Raw genomic sequence first — 22081 nt, 5'->3', positions numbered from 1 at the left:
TATTGTAGCTTATGTACCTAATAACTGTGCACGGTGGAGACCAAAGATGACCTGGCGGTGCTGCGTGTAGTTTGAAAACGCGTCAAATCTCACGGAATCCAAGTTTATATCATACTTTTTCCTCTATTTTTTGAAGATTCAACACAGCCAGTTCGTTTACACAAAATCACAATTGAAACAGTTCAATCAATAGGGACAATGGTAGAATTTTCTCGTATGGGCTTTCTGTAGTTTTTTTACTATGTCAATATTGACGCACGATTGGCGTCGGAAGCAGTTTAAATAGCGTGCGAAAATAGGACTATCGATCTATGACCATGATATTATGAGAAATCATTTTGGTAAGAAAGTTGTAAAAATAATATTTGAAAAATGTACTCTTAAAACTTAGGAACGATGTTTAAAGTAGCTACAGTATGTTACTCTCGCACCTTACAATATTCGACCTTTACAGGACTAGATAAAATATAAATAAATAAATATATTAGGACAAATCACACAGATTGAGCTAGCCCCAAGTTCTATACTTGTGTTATGGGATACTAACTCAACGATACTATATTTTATAACATATACATATATAGATAAACATCCAAGACCTGGGCCAATCAGAAAAAGATCATTTTCCATCATGACCCGACCGGGGATCGAACCCGGGACCTCTCAGTTCAGAGGCAAGCACTTTACCACTTCGCCACCGAGGTCGTCAAGAACAACACAAGTACTTTCTTTTTTTATACATAACAGGGTAAATAAATGATTATTAGGTAAATAAAAATACCTTATTGATTTATTTTATAAATCTTTAACATGCGGTCACGATTGAAATCTATAGAAAATCTCAAAAACGGATGCGCCTAAACTTTAATAAATCCCTTTATATTATACAAAAATTCACACGTCGTAAATTCCTGTAACTAAAAATACACGGCTCGGGCACTCTTTGAACTTGATCGTGTAATCTCGTAAAATTCAATCTAAAATATTTTTTTCTTTCTTGTTTACACGTAATAAGGTAAAAAGCTTCTTTGAACGTACAGACAAATTAGTGTGAATCTGCGAAATGTCGACAACAGGATATCCATTTAAAAATGTTAAATTGCTTTACGTTCGTACTTTTTTCACTATTTATTTGTCCGTGAGGGTTACCGGTTTCATCCTAAGCTGTTGAGTGTCGAAGCCCAGGGACCGCTTTGCTACTTTTTGCCTCCACTTCACACGTCGTCGGCATCCCTAGTTCTTTCTACTCTATTTACATAAATTATTGCTTAATAATAAGCTTGCTAATAATTATTGCTTAATCGAGCAATGCAATTGCATAAGCATTACCTGAAATAGAATAAGTAGTGTATTATTTATTGCTCTTCTCTGTACTCGCGTCTTTTCGGTTTCATTCGCGGCTGTGACGCTCCTCCCAATGTCTATCGTAATAAACCTTTTTTTTTAGATGTGACTGTTTTTACGTACTGCTTTGCAGTGATGGTGCTGCTTTGGAATGCTGTTATTGTGATATAATTTTGAGAAAATTAAAATTTAGTAATATTCAGAGTTTTGTACTTAACTCTCCCTTATCATAAATGAGGACCGCGATCTAAAGTGGAACATAAATAATTAAAGTCGCTTGAAAGGCCCCTTCAATCAACAACGCCTGCTTTTTGCCTGCGACAAGTCTGCATTTTATTAAGATATATTAAAGTTTTTGTTCTTTTTTTGCTACAGCAAATGAGCAAACGGGTCACCTGATGGTAAGTGATCACCGCTGCTAAGAAACAACTGCGATACCAGATATTCAACCTTACTAGAAGTTTGACAAAGTTTGTTGTGAACAAGCGACTTTTGACTTTGGCAAATCGTTGTTAGTAATTACAATTTGATTAATTTACTTGTTTCGTACCTCACGCAAACGAAGTTGCGGGCACAGCTAGTAATTAAGAAGTTTTTAGAAATCAATCTGATTATGTACCGAGTGCAATAATTTTACAACCAAACATTGGAATTAATCCGAAGATAAATCTTGATATTGAATGAAAAAAATACCATATCATACTTTTTCCCTATTTCATCAAAACTCAATACAGACTTACTTACCGCGATGTTTATTATATATACACATATACATACATATAATAAAATAGTGGTGCTGGAGAAGGATGGAAAATATAAGCTGGACAGAGAGAAAAAGCAATGAGGAAGTGCTGGAAATAGTAAACGAAAAGAGAAGACTGCTGACAGAAATAGAAAATAGATGGCGAAGAATGATTGGCCACATGATTCAACACGGCGCTTTATTTAAAAATATTTTTGAAGGAAAGGTGACAGGATGAAGAGGTCCAGGGAGACTGAGAAAGAGCTATGCAAGCCAACTGAAAGAGAAAGCAGACGTTGTGTCGTATCGAGACCTTGAAAGCAAAGCCGAGCATAGACATAGACAAGAGCATAGCTCTTAAATAAGAAGAAGAAGAAGTGGGCGATGTCTGTACATAGGAGATATTAGAGACATATATTTATGGGGTGTCTTTATGGGAATAATAGAAGCCAAAACAATTTATTTTAGAATTTTTGTCTGTCTGTATGTTTGTTCGTTCATCACGCACAATCTACTGGATGGAATTTGATACGGTATTTACAGTACTGGTAGAGGTTTCATCGCGATACGTTGCTTAGATCCTGAGATATCGATTATATGTTATGATTATATGTTTATCGCCATGTTTAGGTAGATAAGGACAAATTTACTGTTGTCAGCTATGTTTGGAAGCTTGCATTGGATTAACAAACATTCGTGGTTTTATCATAATTACTCGTATTTCATGTATATATATATTTGTCGTAATTATAATTAAATTATAATAAATATATTTATTTATAATTTTTGGCATATTTATAAATATTATATACTAGATGTTGCCCGGGGCTTCGCTCCCGTGGAAATTTTGAGATAAATAAAATGTAGTCTATAGCAATCTTGGATAATGTGGTTCGGTAGTTTCGAAGATGACCTCTTTATAATAATGGTATAGTTTTTACACTAGAGGTCTAATATGGTCCTACCAGCTTTACTCTTGTAGAACCCTAAAAGAAAGAAAACATTGCTCAGGAAACATATTATCTATTGGTGAAAACTGTATAAAAATCAGTATAGTATGCTTAATGCATTTGAGACCAGAAGTGGCAACGAAAAGTAGCGGTCCCTGGGTTTCGACGCTCAACGGTTGAGGAAGGACTCGGGCGTATTGCTCAAACGAGAGAGAGGGAGAAGGTAGAAAATGGATTAATTAATAACACTTTCATTATTTAAGTACATTAGTTTAACCACAAGTATCACTTGCATTTGCTGACCAAAGGGCGTAATGCCGAGACCGTTAGAAAACGTAATTTCAATGGAAAACTGCGTGTTGAGTTACATTGTACTACAAATTTACAATATTTTATGATGTTGCCACGATCTGTTTGAAATATGTCCGATTGATTATTATTAAATTTTTATTTTATCTAAGAAATGAGAAAGGATTAAGTTAAGTAGGTAATCGTGTTTTATGTCTACTTTCATATCAGATCCCGATTACAATTACAATGATTATTCATTTTTAAGCATATCCTATCCTACCAATATTATAAATGCAAAATTTGTTACATGAAAACTTTCATGCAAAATCTACTGGACAGATTATTATAAAATTAGGTACACGCGTTGAATATAAACTGGAATAACACATAGGGTACTTTTTATCTCAATTCCCACGGGAGTAAAGCTCCGAGGCGCTGCTAGTACTTTACTTTTTTGTATGAAATCGATTTAAAATAATTCCAAGTTTCAAAATGGTAGATACTGCACTAAAATAAATATATTTATTCAATAAAGTTTCATATATCTTTTCTCGACGGAAATTCTGAAAATTCAAGTGAGAAACTTCCTGAAATATTAAAACACTTGGACGGATTTTGAAACTTCAGCGGCTTGGAACGAGTTTGAAATGGTCTTGAAAACTGCTTTGAAACTGAATATAAAATTCAAGTAAATCTATTAAATCTATTAAAGACTTTCATAGTTTACCATATTTCAGGGCAATTGGTACTATTTCTCCTTAATATTTTGAGTTATTCTTACTTCATAGGCGTATTCCTCATGTCATTAGTGGGATGAAACACACACTACAATTTTCTTGGCATAATTAATTGAATGGTTAGCCATGCCATTCCTGGTTCCTGGCCACGCCTGTCAATGCTCTACCCAAAAAGTGCTGGATTAATGTTGTTAAGGTGGATACGCATGCCAATTTGTCTGACAATTAAAGATGCCGAAGACCATGTGAAATGGAAAAGAAAAAGCGGGAAAACGGATTTGCAGCTGAGAAAACAAGAAGGAATACGATCAGATCAAAATCTGATAAATACGAAGAACATAAGAATGCGAGAATATAATTGTTAAATATCTGGCGACTAACACATAGAAACAAAAAAGAAAAAATATTTCAAATGTAAGAAAAGCCGCACAGATCTATCAGTGAGCGAAACAGATCAAATTATACCACCGCCAACGATTCTAGATCATTTAAATAGCGAATCGAACTCGACTGCGCACAGTCTTGATGGTGGCGTGTAGTGTTGTGGTCTGATAGCGAAAGTATAATTGAAAAGTGTGGTGACACCTGTGCAAAATAGGTCGGAATACAAACTTGGTACCTACTTATTAATTTTAATTTGAATACTACGAAATATATACAAAATAACAACGCACCTTTTGAGCTAATCTACTATTGGTTATCAATACCAGCTGTTGCCCGCAGCTACGTCCTGGTAGCCTATATTTAAACTCAGGTTATTTACTTATATCTATTCCGAATTTCATTAAAATCGGCCTATTATGATCGAGGTAATACATTTCAAGAATTGTTAGTAAACTCATAAATAAATTTATGAAAACCTTATTCCTATAAATATTATAAATGCGAAAGCTTATGAGGTTGAATGTGTGTTTGTCACTCTTTCACGCGAAATCTGGTAAATGGGTAGAATATAACCTAGAATAATACATAGATTACCTTTAATCCCGAAATTCCAACGAGAGCGAAGCCCGGGCCGCAGCTAGTAATTTATAAGCCCAATGTCATGGCATACTGATTTTGACATTTGTATGCCAGATAAACTCAAAAGAAATGCGTTTATGGTCTAGTGCTCATAATGAACGTAGTTCATGGGTTCAAATACCTATGTATTGCTATAAGTAGGCTATATTTTATCTCAAAATTCCCACGGGAACTAAGCCCCGGGCAACATCTAGTTATATTATAGTAACGGGACTTATCTTACGGGCAAAAGCGCGAAAGTTTAAAAAGACACTAGAAGAATAATATGCAATATTTTTTTTGATAAATTAAATTTAAAATGATGAGTTATAACGCATATGTGACAATTCAGTATTTTTATTTGGGATTGTTTTATTTGGGAAGGTGAAATTTTATATGATAAAATCTTTATGTTTATCGCTCTTTAGGGACACGAAATTTCGTTTTTCATAAATATTTGAACAACCATCGAAATTTTGCGATTAACCGTGAAAAGTACAGCATTTTTCCGATAATGGACCTCCTTTATACATAATAAATTAATAATTTTCTCTTATTACAAAATAAGGTTCGATATAAATTTATGTGATGCTTTTTAATTCCTCAAAATAGACTACATTAGTATGATAATTTGACATCAATTCATTCGAGCTAGTATGATTATTTCTTCCCCAAAATCAGCATCAATCAATCAATCATTTTTTTATATACGTATATCCAACGGGACCCTTCGCCTGATTGATTTAAGAATTAATTTAATTATATTTCCAAATGTTACAAATCAGACTAATGTATAATATTCCTGTATGCAATTCACTTTACAATCTGGTTTTCACGTGCCAAATAAGAACAATAATAAAGGATATAATAGTAGAAAAAAAGGATATAATATTTCATAATTATTATTTAAAAGAACAAGATATATACTATGAAATAAAGTCGTTTATCTCAATTCCTGTTAATATATTTTTATTTTCAACAAAAATGTTTTACAAGTTATTAAGTATCTAACTTTTATACTTGGCCATACATAATATACGTCTCAAGTTGATCAAAATGATAACACAGACAATATAATTGCGACTCTTACCAATTAAAATACCACAAACAAATATTTAGCACCCAATTTGTATTTCGAAATAGTCTCGTACATTTCAATGCTTCCACTGTGTATTATCACGTAATGTTGAATACATTGGTAAACAGAATATTCACGTGAAAATCTTGAAATTTCATTAGTCGTAATCCTTTAGCGGTTGTATTTATAGAATTAATTGCCAACAGATTCGAAATGCTTTTGTGCCATTTACGAGTATCATGTTTTAGGTATTAAGTACGTTTTCTCTCTAACGAGCACGTCGCGCGCGCATTTTTTTTTTTTGAGTTTTTTGAGTTACTTCCAATGCGTTCCATATATCGGAGCCCAGCGTCATATTTTCCATAATAATATGTTCTTCTTTACACTTTCTTTGGCATAGTTAGTCAGTATTGTAGCATCGTGAACCGAAAGGTTTTAGGTTCGAATCCAGTGTGTCACTAGATGGTAATCGCAAAAGAGAGGCATTTAAATCTGATATATATTCTGAGTATAAATTCTTCTTCATACGCATTAATGGGTCACTGCACAATTCACAAATAAAAAATTGTAGAGTAAATAAATAGACAACACTCAACGGCCCACATTTAGCTTGTGTCACAGGTCCGATGGAAATGGAAACAGTGTATTGTTTCCGAACCGCAGACAAATATTTGTGATCCCTAATACATTCGTATGCCAGTGCTGGGAACCGAACCACGCACCTTCCGATAGCGGATGGACGTCATGACCACTACACTAGGGAGACCGTCATGGAAATTTCTAGCAATATAATATAGCAAAAGCTACCTATATTGGTTAAAACTAGATTCAAGCTCTCTACTTGACAGAATGTCGGGAGTCACAACGAACATTCCTAAATTGGTCGCATAATATATCTCTGACACAATCCTATTTCTCTTTGTTGCATTATAACGAGCTGTTAGTATATTATTCTGTTTGAAATAAACTTTATTTTTGAAACCATAGTCTTAGATTTTTATTACAAGCTTTTATTTAACTTACAAGTTTAATAGTAAATATATATCTTCGTGAAGAAACTTGCAGATATCGTCAATCGCTTGAGCTGAAATTTTAGTTTGGATAACAATGCATCTGTGATAAGCAGATAACCAGATTGATAACTAGATTTATAACAAAAAAATCTTTATATACAATATCTTTTCAGTGGGAATATTAGCGTGACCATACATACAGACAGATAGACACAATTTTTCAACAAGACAATTTTTCTTTTTAAGTGTCCCTCTATCCATTTCAGTCAAAAATACTAAATGTACAGACAAAATATTTTTACTAGTATTTAGTTTTATTATACTTAAGTACTTTTTCAGATCTACTTAATATATAAAATTGGTCAAGTTTCGGAGGAGTACAGTAACCAAAATTGTGACACGATAATTTTATACACCTATTTAATTTATCTCTCGATGTTGAACGCTGTATGAAGTTTCCAAGACACATAGTACCATAGCTATATTGAATCTACGATCTCTCTCTCTCTTATCCTGCATGTTACAACTTCGTTCGGGGCTGTGAAGCCGCGAAGCCCGCGGTCAGCGTAAAAAGAAGAAACAAAACATAACTTAAAATTTTGGAGATTCGGCTGTGATCCTTGGGAAAACAGCTTTGTCCCATAGTCGCCTTTCACGACATCCATGGAATAATATGGAGTGGTCCTATTCTAGGGCGGAATCACACGGCATATATTGAATCTACGATATGAGAAAATATAACTAGAGGACCGTAAAAGTTTGCCTGTGATGGATAGATAGTTTAAAACTGTAATGAGTCGCTGGAAGTGCCATTGCAGTTTGAAATAGATCGCGTAATAAACATGAAATATAACAGAGAAAGTTTAAGAGTAAATAATAAATAGCATTTTATAGGTCAATTGACGACCTCGGTGGCGCAGTGGTAAGGTTCTAGCCACTGAACCGAGAGGTCCCAGGCTCGATCCCCGGTCCGCTCATGATGGAAAATGATCTTTTTCTGATTGGCCCGGGTCTTGGATGTTTATCTATATATGTATTTGTTATAAAATATAGTATCGTTGAGTTAGTATCCCATAACACAAGTCTCGAACTTACTTTGGAGCTAGCTCAATCTGTGTGATTTGTCCTAATAAATATATTTATTTATTTATTTAATTACTTGAATATACATGAGTAAGAACAAAATAAAATGACACGTGGCTAAAAAAATCAACAATAAAATAAATAAAAACATCTCAATGGATTTCTCAAATTTAATTCCTGTAATATATGCAGGAAGCTAAGAACAGTAAACTAATGTTTTTAATGTAATTTTATTTGTTACAGAAAAATATGGCTGTGTTACAAGTTTTAATAATATTGCTGACTGTACACAATCTACGGGCGAACGAAGATGGGTATCTGCGTTACGTCAAAGATGGTTGCTTCAAAAAAGGGGAAGCTTTATCCTGCGTTAAATATAAAGCCTTAAAAATCGCTAAGAAAACGCTATTCGGTGAAAACATGCAGAATGAAACTATAAAAGCCAATCACATGATCAGTTTCGTACCACTAGATGATAGTGTTATAGAGAAATTTAAAAGTGAGAGAAATGAATCGTTTATTGTTGAACCCAGAGGATTTCTGTCAGAGTGGTCAGAGTTGGCCAAGTATTTTATGAAACTTGTCAAAGATTTCTTTAGAGTCAAAGGAATGAGAGTTGATCTACCAGATGGTGCAAGAACTGTTGAAGAGGAGGAAGTTAATGAAGGTAAGACAGCTGATATTAGATGCATTTGTAAATAAATTGTCAAGATATTCTTCAAATATAGATGTCGTAGTACGACTTTGCCATTCGATATCGACCGTTGAAAGTTTTCGATGTGAGATGTTCTGCTAACCGAGTGATTGCTTCACAATGACGTACTGTGTGATTCTCGTAGTTGCGAATCGACTCGATAGTGAGATGTGAACAATAAAGTCACACAACACAGAAGAAGTTATAAGTGCTATGAATCGAATTTAAAAAAATAAGCATCCAGTTATATGCTTAAAATATTGAAATACTCCTGAGCTTTATGCTTAAATCTTAGTCAAAGACGTTTTTGAAAAACTTTCTTAGGGTGAGTTTCACCGTCGAATTTGATATTGATTTTAATCGGCGTCCCGCTAACGTTTAGACAAAATGGCGTGCTTTGCCATTTTCTTTGCACGTCAAAGTTGACGGAGCAACACACCCTTAGTACTTTCTTCATCGATGACCACAGTCAAAACCTTGATTTTCCTAAAACTTACGATAAATAATATTTGCTGGGGAAAGTCGGAAAACGGATTATAATTACACAAATTGAAAATATTAGTACAACAGGCAACCGCAAAACGACCAAAGTAAATAGAGCAAAAAAGCCACATCCCTTTATAAGTACACGATAGATTGATAGAAATTTAAAATCATTCGATTTCTACTTTTAATAAGTAGGCGGTTTAGAAATGTGTATCAGTGAACTTTTTTTTTTTCAACTTTAAATGCAGCTTAACTGACCTTCTAAAGCTATACTTCAACTTAAATTGAAAATTTACGGACTATATTTCAGGAGCACAAGTTTAAATATCAAAGCTTTAATAGCTTCAAATGTTAAGCTATTAAAGCGTTGATATTTAAGCTTGTGCTCTAACGTCACAGATTCTATTTTAAGGGATATGTAACTCTGAATATACTATCTCGACTTAACAGGTGAAAGATTTAGATTAAATTTATTTTTCCACCACATTCTAAAAATAATATAAATTTTAAAGTGATTGTTTAATTTAGAAGAAATTTGCATATACGTTATTTTGGTATCTTTATCTTTTAACGTCTTTTGATGTCATAGGTAAGCGATGGAATGCTTCAAGACTAAGCGTTGTGCGTAGGTATGTCTTTCTTAACCACGCGTTGTGTTACTGTAAAATTCACGCGAAAATGTAGTGTAATTATATTATATGGTAGAAACACGCTTCATTGACGACCTCGGTGGCGCAGTGGTAAAGTTCTTGCCACTGAACCGAGAGGTCCCTTGTTCGATCCTCGGTCGAGTCATGATGGAAAATGATCTTTTTCTGATTGACCCGGGTCTTGGATGTTTATGTATATATGCCATAAAATATAGTAATTAGTCTTTGCTATAAAATATAGTATCGTTGAGTTAGTATCCCATAAGACAAGTCTCGAGTTTACTTTGGGGCTATCTCAATCTGTGTGATTTGTCCTAATATATTTATTTATTTATTCATTCGGTGGTCACTTTCTACTTATAGTCTGTTTATATAAAGTTGAAAGTAGAAGATAATTAAGTGCGCTGTCTCCTCTGCCCTGACAACACTGAGAGCTTATCAAGCAATTTTGACCATTTTATTTGGTATTTCAATAGCAAAAAATTTGTTCGTTAAAAATATTCTATTCTATAGACAAACATAAAAAATTATTTTCAACCTGGCAACTTTAAATAGTTTAAATAATTCGAGGATTCCGGTCAACATACCAGCACACGCAGGTACTTAGATTTTCTATATAGAGCCATCACACGTAGGTACTTTATATAAGAGCCTCACAATATTACCTGAGCCGAGTATGCGTAGAATCCAAAACTTGTTTGGGCCAAGTTACAAACTTTTAGATAGTCATTAATTTTAATATTTCAACCTTTTGTCACAACTAGACATTTCCGCTTACGAATTAAACTCAGAATAGTGTGTTTCTGTGCTAATTTTAATAAATTAATTATTATTCTACATTTAGTTGGCTTTGTAGCAATTGTGTCCTTTGCTAATTTTATTTTCCTAACCACCTCTATACCTAGCTATTAATAGCTTTTAATTTGTAACTGGTCTTCCATTTTTAAATTATATGTTTCTTTAGATTTGTTGTGTTGTATCTATTGTAATTAGTTAATTTTACTCGTAATTTGTATTATTGTGTCTGATTGTGTGTCAAAGCTTATGAGTTACTATACTGAAAAATAAATGAGCATTGTTAAAAAATATATTAAAACTGGCTGTCACCAGCAGTTTTGCTTCCGTGAAAACTTTAGAACTTGAGAAACCATTCTTCTGAATTTGGATTTAAGCATAGAAAGCTGAAATTTATATGTGTGTTCCCAAGAGGAGTGTACAGAAGTTATAGTGGTTGTGGTAAGTTCTTTAGAAAGTGTAAGGAGTCCTTCGATGAAAGGATTGTTTGCGTAACTTGGAAAAACACGCGTAAAAATTCACAAAAAAACAGCTAGTTAAATAAAATTATCATGATATAAATAACTTATTCTTTGAATTATATAATAATGTCTAGTCAGTTTTTGTAACAGTTTTCTTTTAACTTAAACCACAGAGGTACTAGAGTTGATGTCGTCATATTAGAGTTACGTGACAAACCCATTATCCAGGTGAGTCTTAGCTGAAAAATTTCAACAGACACATTGTACGTACATTCTTTCACAAAAACGTCACAAAAATCTTTGAGGGTATGTAGTGTAGTGTGAATTTACTTTTTAATTATACAAACGGAGAATTCCCGGAAAATAATAACTCACATAAGAAAACTGCACAGGCACATAAAAAAACTGAGCGAGCAAACAGGCATTCGGCCAACCTGTGGGAAGTGTTGCCGCTCCATTGTTAACTATCGATTGCGTTTCGTTCGAGACTATCGATAGTATTATCCTGAAATAGTAGATATGCCATCGTTACTATCGAAAATATAGCTCTGGGATATTTGATATGTTACCGATACTCTCGATAGTATCAATAGTGAATAAATATAAATATATTAGGACAAATCACACAGATTGAGCTAGCCCCAAATTAAGTTCGAGACTTGTGTTATGGGATACTAACTCAACGATACTATATTTTATAACAAATACATATATAGATAAATAACCAAGATCCGGTATAATTGTATCGATACCCGATAGTTTAATCATTGAAAATAAACCTGAAAATTATAAAGATTCTGTCAATTAGTGAATCAAAATTAATCAAAATCAAAATCAAATCATTTATTCAGAAATTAGGCCTTCACAGGCACTTTTTCACGTCATATTCTAAATGAAATTATATTTACCAAAGCTACAAACTACTAGCATTTCGGAACGACCACTGCTGAGAAGAAATGCCGAAAGAAACTCATTCAAACAGTGTTGGTCCCTATCATGCCAGAAAAGCTTACTATTTTTTAAATACAAATTAAATTTTATGTATAATTATATTTGTATTTTTTATCAGTAATATAACAATGTAAATACACAATAAAGTGGTCAAAAGGTATACTGAAACATATTATGATTTTGATCAAGTACTGATGAAAGGAATATATATATATATATATATATATATATATGTATATATATATATATAATTAACCAAACAAAAAAAAACTTTTAATAAAAGCTCGAGCTGACCAGTTCCCCCCGTGATATTACAACTCAACTTACCACTTCGCCTGTCATGGAAACGCTATTATTGTCTTTCAAATGCCAGCTTTGGTTCACTCAACATCTATATGAGGACATTGAATGACTTTATTCTGGGGCGGTATCACGTGTCACAACGTATTACGGCTAAACTGCTGTCACAAAGGCAAATTCAACCAATACCGCCCGCAATATCTTACTGTGAATAAATAAGGGCACAATCACGCAGTTCACTAAAACAGATAATAAAATAAAAAGCCCGTACTAAAGATACTAACGATCTGGAACCGGCAAATGGTAGACATACGTTAGCGACTGAACAAATATAGTGTCTAGTATCGCCTTTGTTCGTGCATCAACCGCATTGAATGAGATGCGGCTTTTAAACCGATTACTCGTGTTTGTTTCTAATCGATTGATATTTATTAGAACGAGTATAAAATCAATCCCGTAAAAGTAGATTGCTGTGGCTAAGTATTGGTCTAAATTAACATAATATACATTGTATGCTGTAATTAAACATTATAATGCAAAAGGTAATTAAAATAATCATATTTAAGTTTATTATAAAGTACATAACGTTTATAATATAATAACGTAACGTAACGTAAGTAAATTAGTAATAAGTAAATCGGATATAAAATTAACTACACATACACACTTAAGCTATTTGTTAAAATTAAAAATTAAAACTAAAATAACAAATATTCTAATATATGCTATTTCGACTCAAAAAGAATAAATATGATTTGTCGATTAAAAGTAACCCATGTAATAATAATAATAAATCTTTATTGTCTCACCATAACCAATAAAAAGTTTACAAAACAACTTAAGAATTACTTAAATTATCTTAACATATTACTTAATAAAAAGGAAGAAGGATAATGGTGGGTCGATACCTAAACTAGGAAGATCCCTGTATCTCAGGTTATCAACCCTCCACCACAGTAAATGTATTAACAAAATTAAAAAAAAAAGGAACGAAATCATAAAAATGAGCAAAACAATGCAATTTACTTAGTCAAGAGCACGTCAACCTACGCAAATTCATTGCAAACTCGCAGTTATTACCGCGCCATAGAGGTACGTGTTGGTTAACTTGATTTGCTGTTTTTTTCGGTTATAATTTAAAATATACGAACAATAAATCGAATGAGCAACGTTATTTTAATTTTTGATCGTATTGGAAATGTACGATACAAATGAACGTATTAACTTATTTTATCTATACTTAAAATTACAAATAATGAAAGTATTATGTCTGTCGGTATTTCAAGCTGTCTTCTGCTGGGCTAATTTTGATGAAATTTGGAATAGATGTAAATCATGAGCGTCGGCTGATAGCTTGTTTAGTCATATTTATACAATGCCAATAACAGTATTAATCAAAGTAATTAATTATTACGTTTTTGAATAGTTAAATTTATCAGAAACATTAATCAATAATTTGATGATACAAACAGATTTCGTGGTTACGAGCTATGAATTGTATTGGTTATCAAATTTGATAATAAACTAGATCATTTGGGAGTATTAATTAGTACATACGTATTATAGTGTTAATAAAGTGAAACAACGATTTATACAATTACTGGTATACAAATGGGACCGGCGCGGCGGTGGTGTACCTAATGGTTAAGACCAGCCTGTGGATCGAAAGGTCCCAGGTTCGAATCATACTCGTGCCATATGAGTTTGTATACCAATCTGACACATGTATAGTACTTTTCATAAACCACCACTTGCTTCCGGTGAAGGGAAACATCGTGAGGAAACCTACACACTGGTTGATTAATATTAACTTGTGTGTGAAATGGAGAAGGCAATGGTAAACTACTCCATTGATAATGCCAAGAAAATCGTTATGTGTGTTTCATTCCACGTAATGACCACGACCCTCAGCCATGGGGAATACGACTATGAAGAATGACAGGAAATTTTGCAGGAGAAAGAGAGGAAATTAGGCGCATAACCCATTTAAAATGGGATTTGGTAAGAGTTAAAAAGTAGAAGATGAAAAATGAATAGTGAAACGTTAAGGAAAATCAATTATTGAAATTATATACATTTTTATTACATTCTATCCAAGGTATATAATAACGTACCTATAGTAAATGGAAGTCAAAATGTACCTACAGTAAATCGAAAACCTACTTCCAACAAATCGATAAACAAATCAAACGATTAGCAACAACGAAATGATTTGACGCTCCAAAATTAAAATTTTCGTTCCATTCAGCTGACATTAGCGTCGCATCTGTTCAATTGCAGCTGACTTCACTCCCACGCTTCGGTCTAATTGTCTTTGGTACGGTTTGATTGGATAGATGAGCTCGTGCGATGCGATTTGTGACTTAATTAGTGGTCTTTTTGCCTACTTTTTAGTCCAAAATATTGATTAAGTTTGGGACTAAATCAAATTTCAGCTAAGGGGTAGATTTTTACAGTATAAAATAGGTTTATGTCATTAACTTAGAATATCTGCGAAGATATATTTTGATCACCCATACAAATACTAACCATTGTAAAAGCGACTTAACCGCCACTAACACAGGCCGAGCATGCTAATCACTGCGTCATTGAGCTCCTCATATCATGATATCATATATTAATTTATTTATTAAACTTTATTGTTCCAAGTAAAAATATAATATTTGGAAACAAAGGGCGAACATAATGCAAAAATCATTCTCTTCCAGCAGACCATTAGGACAAATAAAAAAAAAAAAGTGTCGCTTTTTCTAATGAACTCACATTGTTATTACAATTTCAGGCCGCGGCAAAAGAAAAAAATTGGCAATTGTGGTGCCTCTCCTGACCCTGCTGGCTGCCATCAAGACCAAATTGTTGTTAATACCAGTACTTCTGTCAGTATTGCTGATAAAGAAACTGTTGCTGATCGCTGCGCTACTACTGCCAAGCTTGTTAAACACGTTAAAAGCATGCAAGGTAAGGAAATACTCCAATATTTTGTGCTAAATAAAGTATGACTCGATATAGTAAAAAAAAAATATGTAAATAGCAGTTGAGACTCTCTCTCTCTCTCTCACTCATTTTGACAATTTCTTGAATCTAGAAGAAAAAAATAACAATTAAAACCCTTGTAGGTTTAGTCCAGATCTTTATTTAGCCTATACATTTCGAGTAGGATTACTTTATCGAAAATGGTTTAATAATATCAAACTTTTTCATTTGAAATTTTCATACTTACCTACTTTCCTATTTACAGCATATTTCTGTCTTGTTACTGTGTGCACATTAAACTATTAAATAAATAAACATCCTCACAAAGACAGATCATTATTTTTGATACATACTAATATTATAAATGCGAAAGTCTGTCTCTCTGTTCCGCTTTCACGGCTAAACCGCTGAACTGATTTTGATGAAATTTGGTATACATGTAGTTAAAGAACCCCATTTAAACATGGGCTACTTTTTTGTCAAAAATCAATCCCCTAATTGCAGGTGAAAGTTTGTATGAAAATTCGAAGTTCCGCTTTCGCAGATAATTTCACGCGGGCAAAGCCGCGGGCAAAATCTACTATACTATAAGCCATGACATCATCCAGCCATGTAAAGCCATGACAGCCATGTAAAACCATGACAGCTATGAAAGGTCAACAACATCGTTCAAGGTCAATCAGCTGAATCTTCAAAAATTGTTGGTTTATTTTTATCCCGGACTTCGAGATGTGACAGCCGCGAACGTAACCTGGAACATGCGAGGTTGAGACATCAAATGTTAATTTAAGTACTAAATATTGGGTATTTTGCAACAACCGCATCCACAAGAGATCATTAGATATGTATTCAATTCTAATTTGAATTGGAAAAATGTGCGATTGAATGGAGAATAATTTTGTATAGACTGATTTACAAGGAAGATTTATTTGAGAAGACGAATCAAATTCGGCTGATTGATTTAAAGATACCGATTTAATCAAATCCAATTCAGTTCATCAAATCCATCGCAAAAAGCTAAAATTTTAAAACAACTTTTATTAAGAAGTCATCACCATAAACGCAATATTTAAGGTAGCTGCCGAACAAATATTTTTTCCCCTAAGATATTACTCGATCGTGACGTCACGTTATAGTACAGTATTGTTCTTTATTAATATTATTATGTATACATTTTCATGCTCCGTCTTTGTTTAAAACAGACCGGTATACTGCAATACACGGGTCTTTTTTTTTGTTTGCGGAGGACAAACCCCCGCAACCCCACCTCTGGTCCCCTCTAGTTTCCACATCCAAAGGCTGGTGGCGGGTCACCAGCCAATGGCAGTACTACCGAGGGGACCGTCCACCAGGCCCAGAGCACCCACCAAAGTCTCTGGGCCTTGGGTTCCTCTTGGTTCACCGGGGTGGCTGGTTGTGTCAGACCAGCCCCCCCGGTTACTAAGCCCCACCATCGCGACAAGATGGGAACCCGTCGGGGGGTGCAATACACGGGCCTAAGCCAAGTGTATATAAACTGGAAGATCGTTAATTGTATTTACGGCAATATTATCTCATTATTTGAAATTGTAATAATAGGCAAGTGATTTTGAGATTGTACTGTTGCGTTGTAATCTATGCGGCTGGTGGATGTAAGTGAGGAAGTTTGTCCGTCTGTCTGTAAGAACTTTCTCACTATTCGGCACGTATTAATATGTCTGCCTTCTGAAGCAGGTTATATGTTGTGGGTGATAAGGTTTTTAAAGGTGTAGCTCTTTCGGAATTATTATTAATATCCAATGAAGCGTTTGGACGAGCCCAAAAGTGTTTGATTTTATTTTTATCATATCTTTGAAATTATTGTAATGATCACGGTATTTTTTCCACTGATGTAATATAAAGACCTTCGAAAAGCAGTCAATATAAAAATGTTTATGAAATTAATACATATATTCCAATAAACTTGATAAATATACTTACTATTTATAATACTTTAACGTAATCAGTTCGATTTTAATTTGAAAAGGATCTAATTCTATCTAATAATATTGATGGCCATGGAGGGCCCACGTTCCATTGAGTCCACTGGTTAAGTGGTAGCAAAAATATTATGTCAATAACATTACTTTTATAAAATACTAGCATGTGACCGCGGCTCCGCCCGCGTTAATTTTTCTACGAAAGTGAATCAGACACATGATATTCATACAAACTTTCACCCCCACAATAATAATCGTTTGGGAGTTGATCCTTGAAAAAAGTAGCCTATGTTTGAACATAACGAATTTCATCAAAATCAGTTTAGCCGTGAAAGTGGAACAGATTAATACTTAGACTTTCGAATTTATATTATGAGTATGGATATTGTTGCCCAAAATAGTGTGTAAATAAATTGATAGATAAATTATATGTCCATTCGACATATAGCCGTAAAAGCTTGAGAGAAGGACAGAGAGACAGACTTTCACATTACGATATTAAGTATGGATTTTCGTAAAAAAAATATATGAAACTAGCTTCGCCCCGGGGCATCGCTCCCGTGGGAATTTCGGGATAAAAATTTATATTGTTATTCCTTGTGTTATTGCAGGTTATATTCTACTCGTGTACCAAATTTCACAACAATCTGTCCAGTAGATTTTGCGTGAAAGAGTACAAAACATACACACACACATTCCCAAACTTTCGCATTTGTAATATTAGTAGGATAAGATGTTTATTAAATCTCTTTAAAACAAAATAAGCCTTCCTCTTAAAGATAGATTGGTTTTATCGACATTAATTAGAGCCGGGCCTTATCGAACTGAAAATTGGTACCAAACAAAGAAAAAAGCTCGCTTTTAAAGCTTTTCGCCAAAGTTGACGGGAGAAATAACTTTTATACTAAATTAATTTTATCGCTTTGAAAATTTGTTTAGCCAATGTTTTTAATTCCTTACAAATTTTAAAAATAAAATCGGCCAAGTGCGAGTCGGGCTCGCGCACGTAGTTTTCTATACTATTCTCAGATAAAGAAGTTTACCAGTCACGTCTGCCTGTCTGTGTGAACGTGATAAACTCACAACTATCATACAGATTTTGTACGGTTTTCAGCAATAGATAATGTGATAGGGGGAAAGTACCCACTGGACCTCCGAAATTCGATCCAAATGCATAAAGTTCCCATTGGACCTCATTTTCAGGGCCCATTCGACCTCCTTCAAAAAATTTTATTTTAGGTACCCACCGGACCTCTTTTTTTAATTTTGCCTGAGACCCACTGGGCCTCTAAGATTTGACCCCATTGCAAGATTGCAGGGTAAAGAGTTATTTTGGAGGTCCAGTGGGTATCATGACTGATAGGAGGTCGAATGGGTCTTTATGTGTAGGAAATATTTTTTTTGGGGGTCCAGTGGGTACTTTGATTTTAAAGGGAGGACGAATGGGCCCTATTTTTTCCCTGATGAAGGTTTTTATGTTTTTATCCCAAGCGAAGATGGGACAGGATGGGACAGTAAGATAATAAATTTAATAAAATATTTTCCTTCACCAGAAACAAGTGGTAACTATGTATAGATATATATGTTTTTATTGCATTCTATTTTGACTATTATGAGATTCTGAATTGCATTTATTTTATTTAATTGATTATTTTATAATTACAAATTAATTTAGATTTTTTTTTTCTATATTGTCGCGCCATGTTTTGTTTGTTATATGTAACTGTGTACTCGATGCCCATGATATATGCCTATTATAATCTAAAATTTTATCTTTTTCAGCACCACCCAATGTCCCACTATTCATATTTCGGCAGCAGCGACAACTCGGACTTCAGTTCAGACTATGGAAATAGTTATTCGTACGGATCTAGCGCGGGCTATGGGCCTTCAAATAGGGCGTACACTATGCCCAAACATAGACCGACGCCTGCGCCTGTTTACATTACTGCACCTGGCTCCGCGGCGTAAAAAGAGACAATTATATTTTTTTGAAGTGTCAGTACAGTCGATCGCATGTCAAGCTACCCGGAATCCTTGCAAACTTTTGTTATAAATTATAAATTAAATTATAAAGGGCCGCGCAGGTCTTGAGACGCGGTCGACTGTACTGGATGGCAGGACGACCTAGAAAAAATCAGCGTGGTTGACTATAAGCAGCCGAAAACAGAAATCTATGGAAGATAAACATTCCTTTGCCTAGCAGTGGGACACTTAAAAAAATATAATAATCATTTTAAATTAGGACTAAAAATATTGTCTGGTTAATCTGGTTATATGCATTTAATTTAAAGTAACTTGCCGGAGTACTTGCGAGTACTTTGTGAAAAAAGTACATTAATATCTTTAAATGTATGTTTCAAGAATAAAAAAATATTTAAAAAAATTGTTTTAAAAAAAATGTTATCCGATATCGCGACGCTATAAGTCAACATCAAATTTACATTTTAGTTGTTTAAATTAATTCATCACTTTAATTCATCTTGGTGATTACGCTTCTGCTTAAGATGGCTAGAAAATAATAATAATAAAAAAAAAAGTCTTGAATAGTTTTTAAAATATTTTTTAATTTTGTTATTTCATTTGCACTACATATGAAACAATCTAACGTAACTTAGTTTAGATTTCCTACTGCTCTGAATTGATAATGATATTTTGGAAATAATTTTACAGACATAGATTGTCGAATCCGATTTTGAATGCAATTGCTGGCAGTAAAGAAAACGAACGACATTATTCCTGAAAAAAAAAAATTATGAGCAAGAGCACTTGAACCCATTCCATTTTCAAACTTTTAAATAACATGTAGACCTTCTTATTTTAACGCTGAAAGTCTGGTGTTAAAAAATTTCTGGAGAAAGGTAGCAGGTGCGTGAAGGATAAAATGTGGCTTACATCGTGGGTGTTCTATTTTCAAATTTTAGATTTTTTCTTTTAAATATTTAAAGTTGACACTTTTGATATTTATATTTGTTGTTGTGTTTTGTGGCATAAAGTGAAATAATTAAGGATTTATATTGTTAATATATTAAATATTGCCTGTAACTCCGCCCGCGGCAAAATGAATAGGGTGCATTTGTCATACTAGGTACATATTTCACCCCTAATTTCCGGTGTCTTTAAATACATATAAACAAAAATTTAACAAAATCGCTTTCGCGGATTAGGCGTGAAAGCGTAACGGACTTCCATATTTATAATATTAGTACAGAAGTATTTTTGTTAATCTCTCATCTCTACTACTACCACTCCTGCAATGGCTTCTTATCCCTTAGTCACTACTTACGGATATAAAGTAGTCCTAGATCCTCTACTTTATTGGAAACCACACGATTCACAAAATTACATTAACCGACCAAATGTAATTTCACCGATTCATAGGATATCACGCATTCGTTTATCACACAAAGCTTTACTGAAGTTGTCATACGAATTCATGGAATAATTTTCTATCATCCGTGCCAAGATTATGTGGATATAAGTGAATCATAAAGTTATGTTTTTGTATTTATCTTTTATTTATTTATTCTAGGCACATATACATACAGATAGTAATATTCCTCATGGCTGAGGGTTGAGTGCTTATCGAGTGGAATGAAATACACACAACGACTTTATTGACAAAATGCGTGGGCAAAATGAGCGGTTTGCCGTCTATTTATTTATTTATACTTTCTTTGTAAAAGACGGACTTAAAGCCTTAGTTTTTTTCTATTAGTCAGCCAGCGGAGAGAAAATAATATTATTGGGTTAATGCAAATAAAAGATTGTAATAACTGAATTATATACCTACTGCCATATATATTTTATATGGAATTAATTCATGAAATAATAATGTAATTTATGACTTTGTTTAAGTAATTTTTTTGACGTCAATAAGTGATGTATATCATCCTAAATTGAATAAAGAATTTTGTATTTGAATTTGAATTTTTTAAAGTAAATTATTTTTAAACATTTGCTTGTATCGGGGCGAAATATGTGACTACTTAATTTAAAAATAAATGTAAGATTACGTTATTTAAATTTATATTTATTAAATAAGTGGTGATGTGAAAATAAGTGAAGACTGGTTAAGCATTTATTTATATTAATTTACTAATAGAATAAGGATATATTTGTTATTATTTTAAGTATCAAAGGTACAAAATAAATATCGTGTATAAATATTGATTATAATGAAAATGTCGTTTCAATTATAAATAAATAAATATATTAGGACAATTCACACAGATTGAGTTAGCCCAAAGTAAGTTTGAGACTTGTGTTATGGGATACTAACTCAACGATACCATATTTTATAACAAATCCATAATCAGATAAGAAAAGGATCATTTTCCATCATGACCCGACCGGGGATTGAACCGGTTCAGAGGAAGCACTTTACCACTGCGCCATCGAGGTCGTCGATTATACTTTGCTTACTAAGAAACAACTTAACTTATAATATGTATTTATTGTATTCTAATAATTGTACAACTCAAAAGATTTACCGCAATTACTTTTTGAAAGTGATAAAAAATGAAATAAGAACAAGATGATAGGACAATATTAATGTGCAGCTAGTACTTAT

General features: G+C 33.4%; 1 protein-coding gene across 2 annotated transcripts; it reads left to right on the top strand.

The window, feature by feature from the left end:
- Positions 1–4595: 4595 nt before the first annotated feature.
- On the top strand, positions 4596–21643 carry LOC128680614 (uncharacterized). 2 transcript variants are annotated; one of them, XM_053763879.1, is made up of 4 exons: positions 4596–4662; positions 8484–8907; positions 15360–15535; positions 19291–21643. In XM_053763879.1, exons 2-4 carry the CDS (start codon positions 8490–8492, stop codon positions 19477–19479), a joined length of 783 nt encoding a protein of 260 aa, XP_053619854.1. In that variant the 5' UTR covers positions 4596–4662; positions 8484–8489; the 3' UTR covers positions 19480–21643. The 2 variants fall into 2 exon arrangements, with proteins under 2 accessions (XP_053619854.1, XP_053619853.1); XM_053763878.1 differs by having other exon boundaries at positions 4600–4679.
- The last annotated feature ends 438 nt before the right edge of the window (positions 21644–22081 follow it).

Source organism: Plodia interpunctella, chromosome 24 (genome assembly GCF_027563975.2).
Source record: "Plodia interpunctella isolate USDA-ARS_2022_Savannah chromosome 24, ilPloInte3.2, whole genome shotgun sequence".
Classification (NCBI taxonomy): domain Eukaryota; kingdom Metazoa; phylum Arthropoda; class Insecta; order Lepidoptera; family Pyralidae; genus Plodia; species Plodia interpunctella.
The sequence above is the reverse complement of the archived record's forward strand: the minus strand, read 5'-3'. Positions and strand labels throughout refer to the sequence as shown.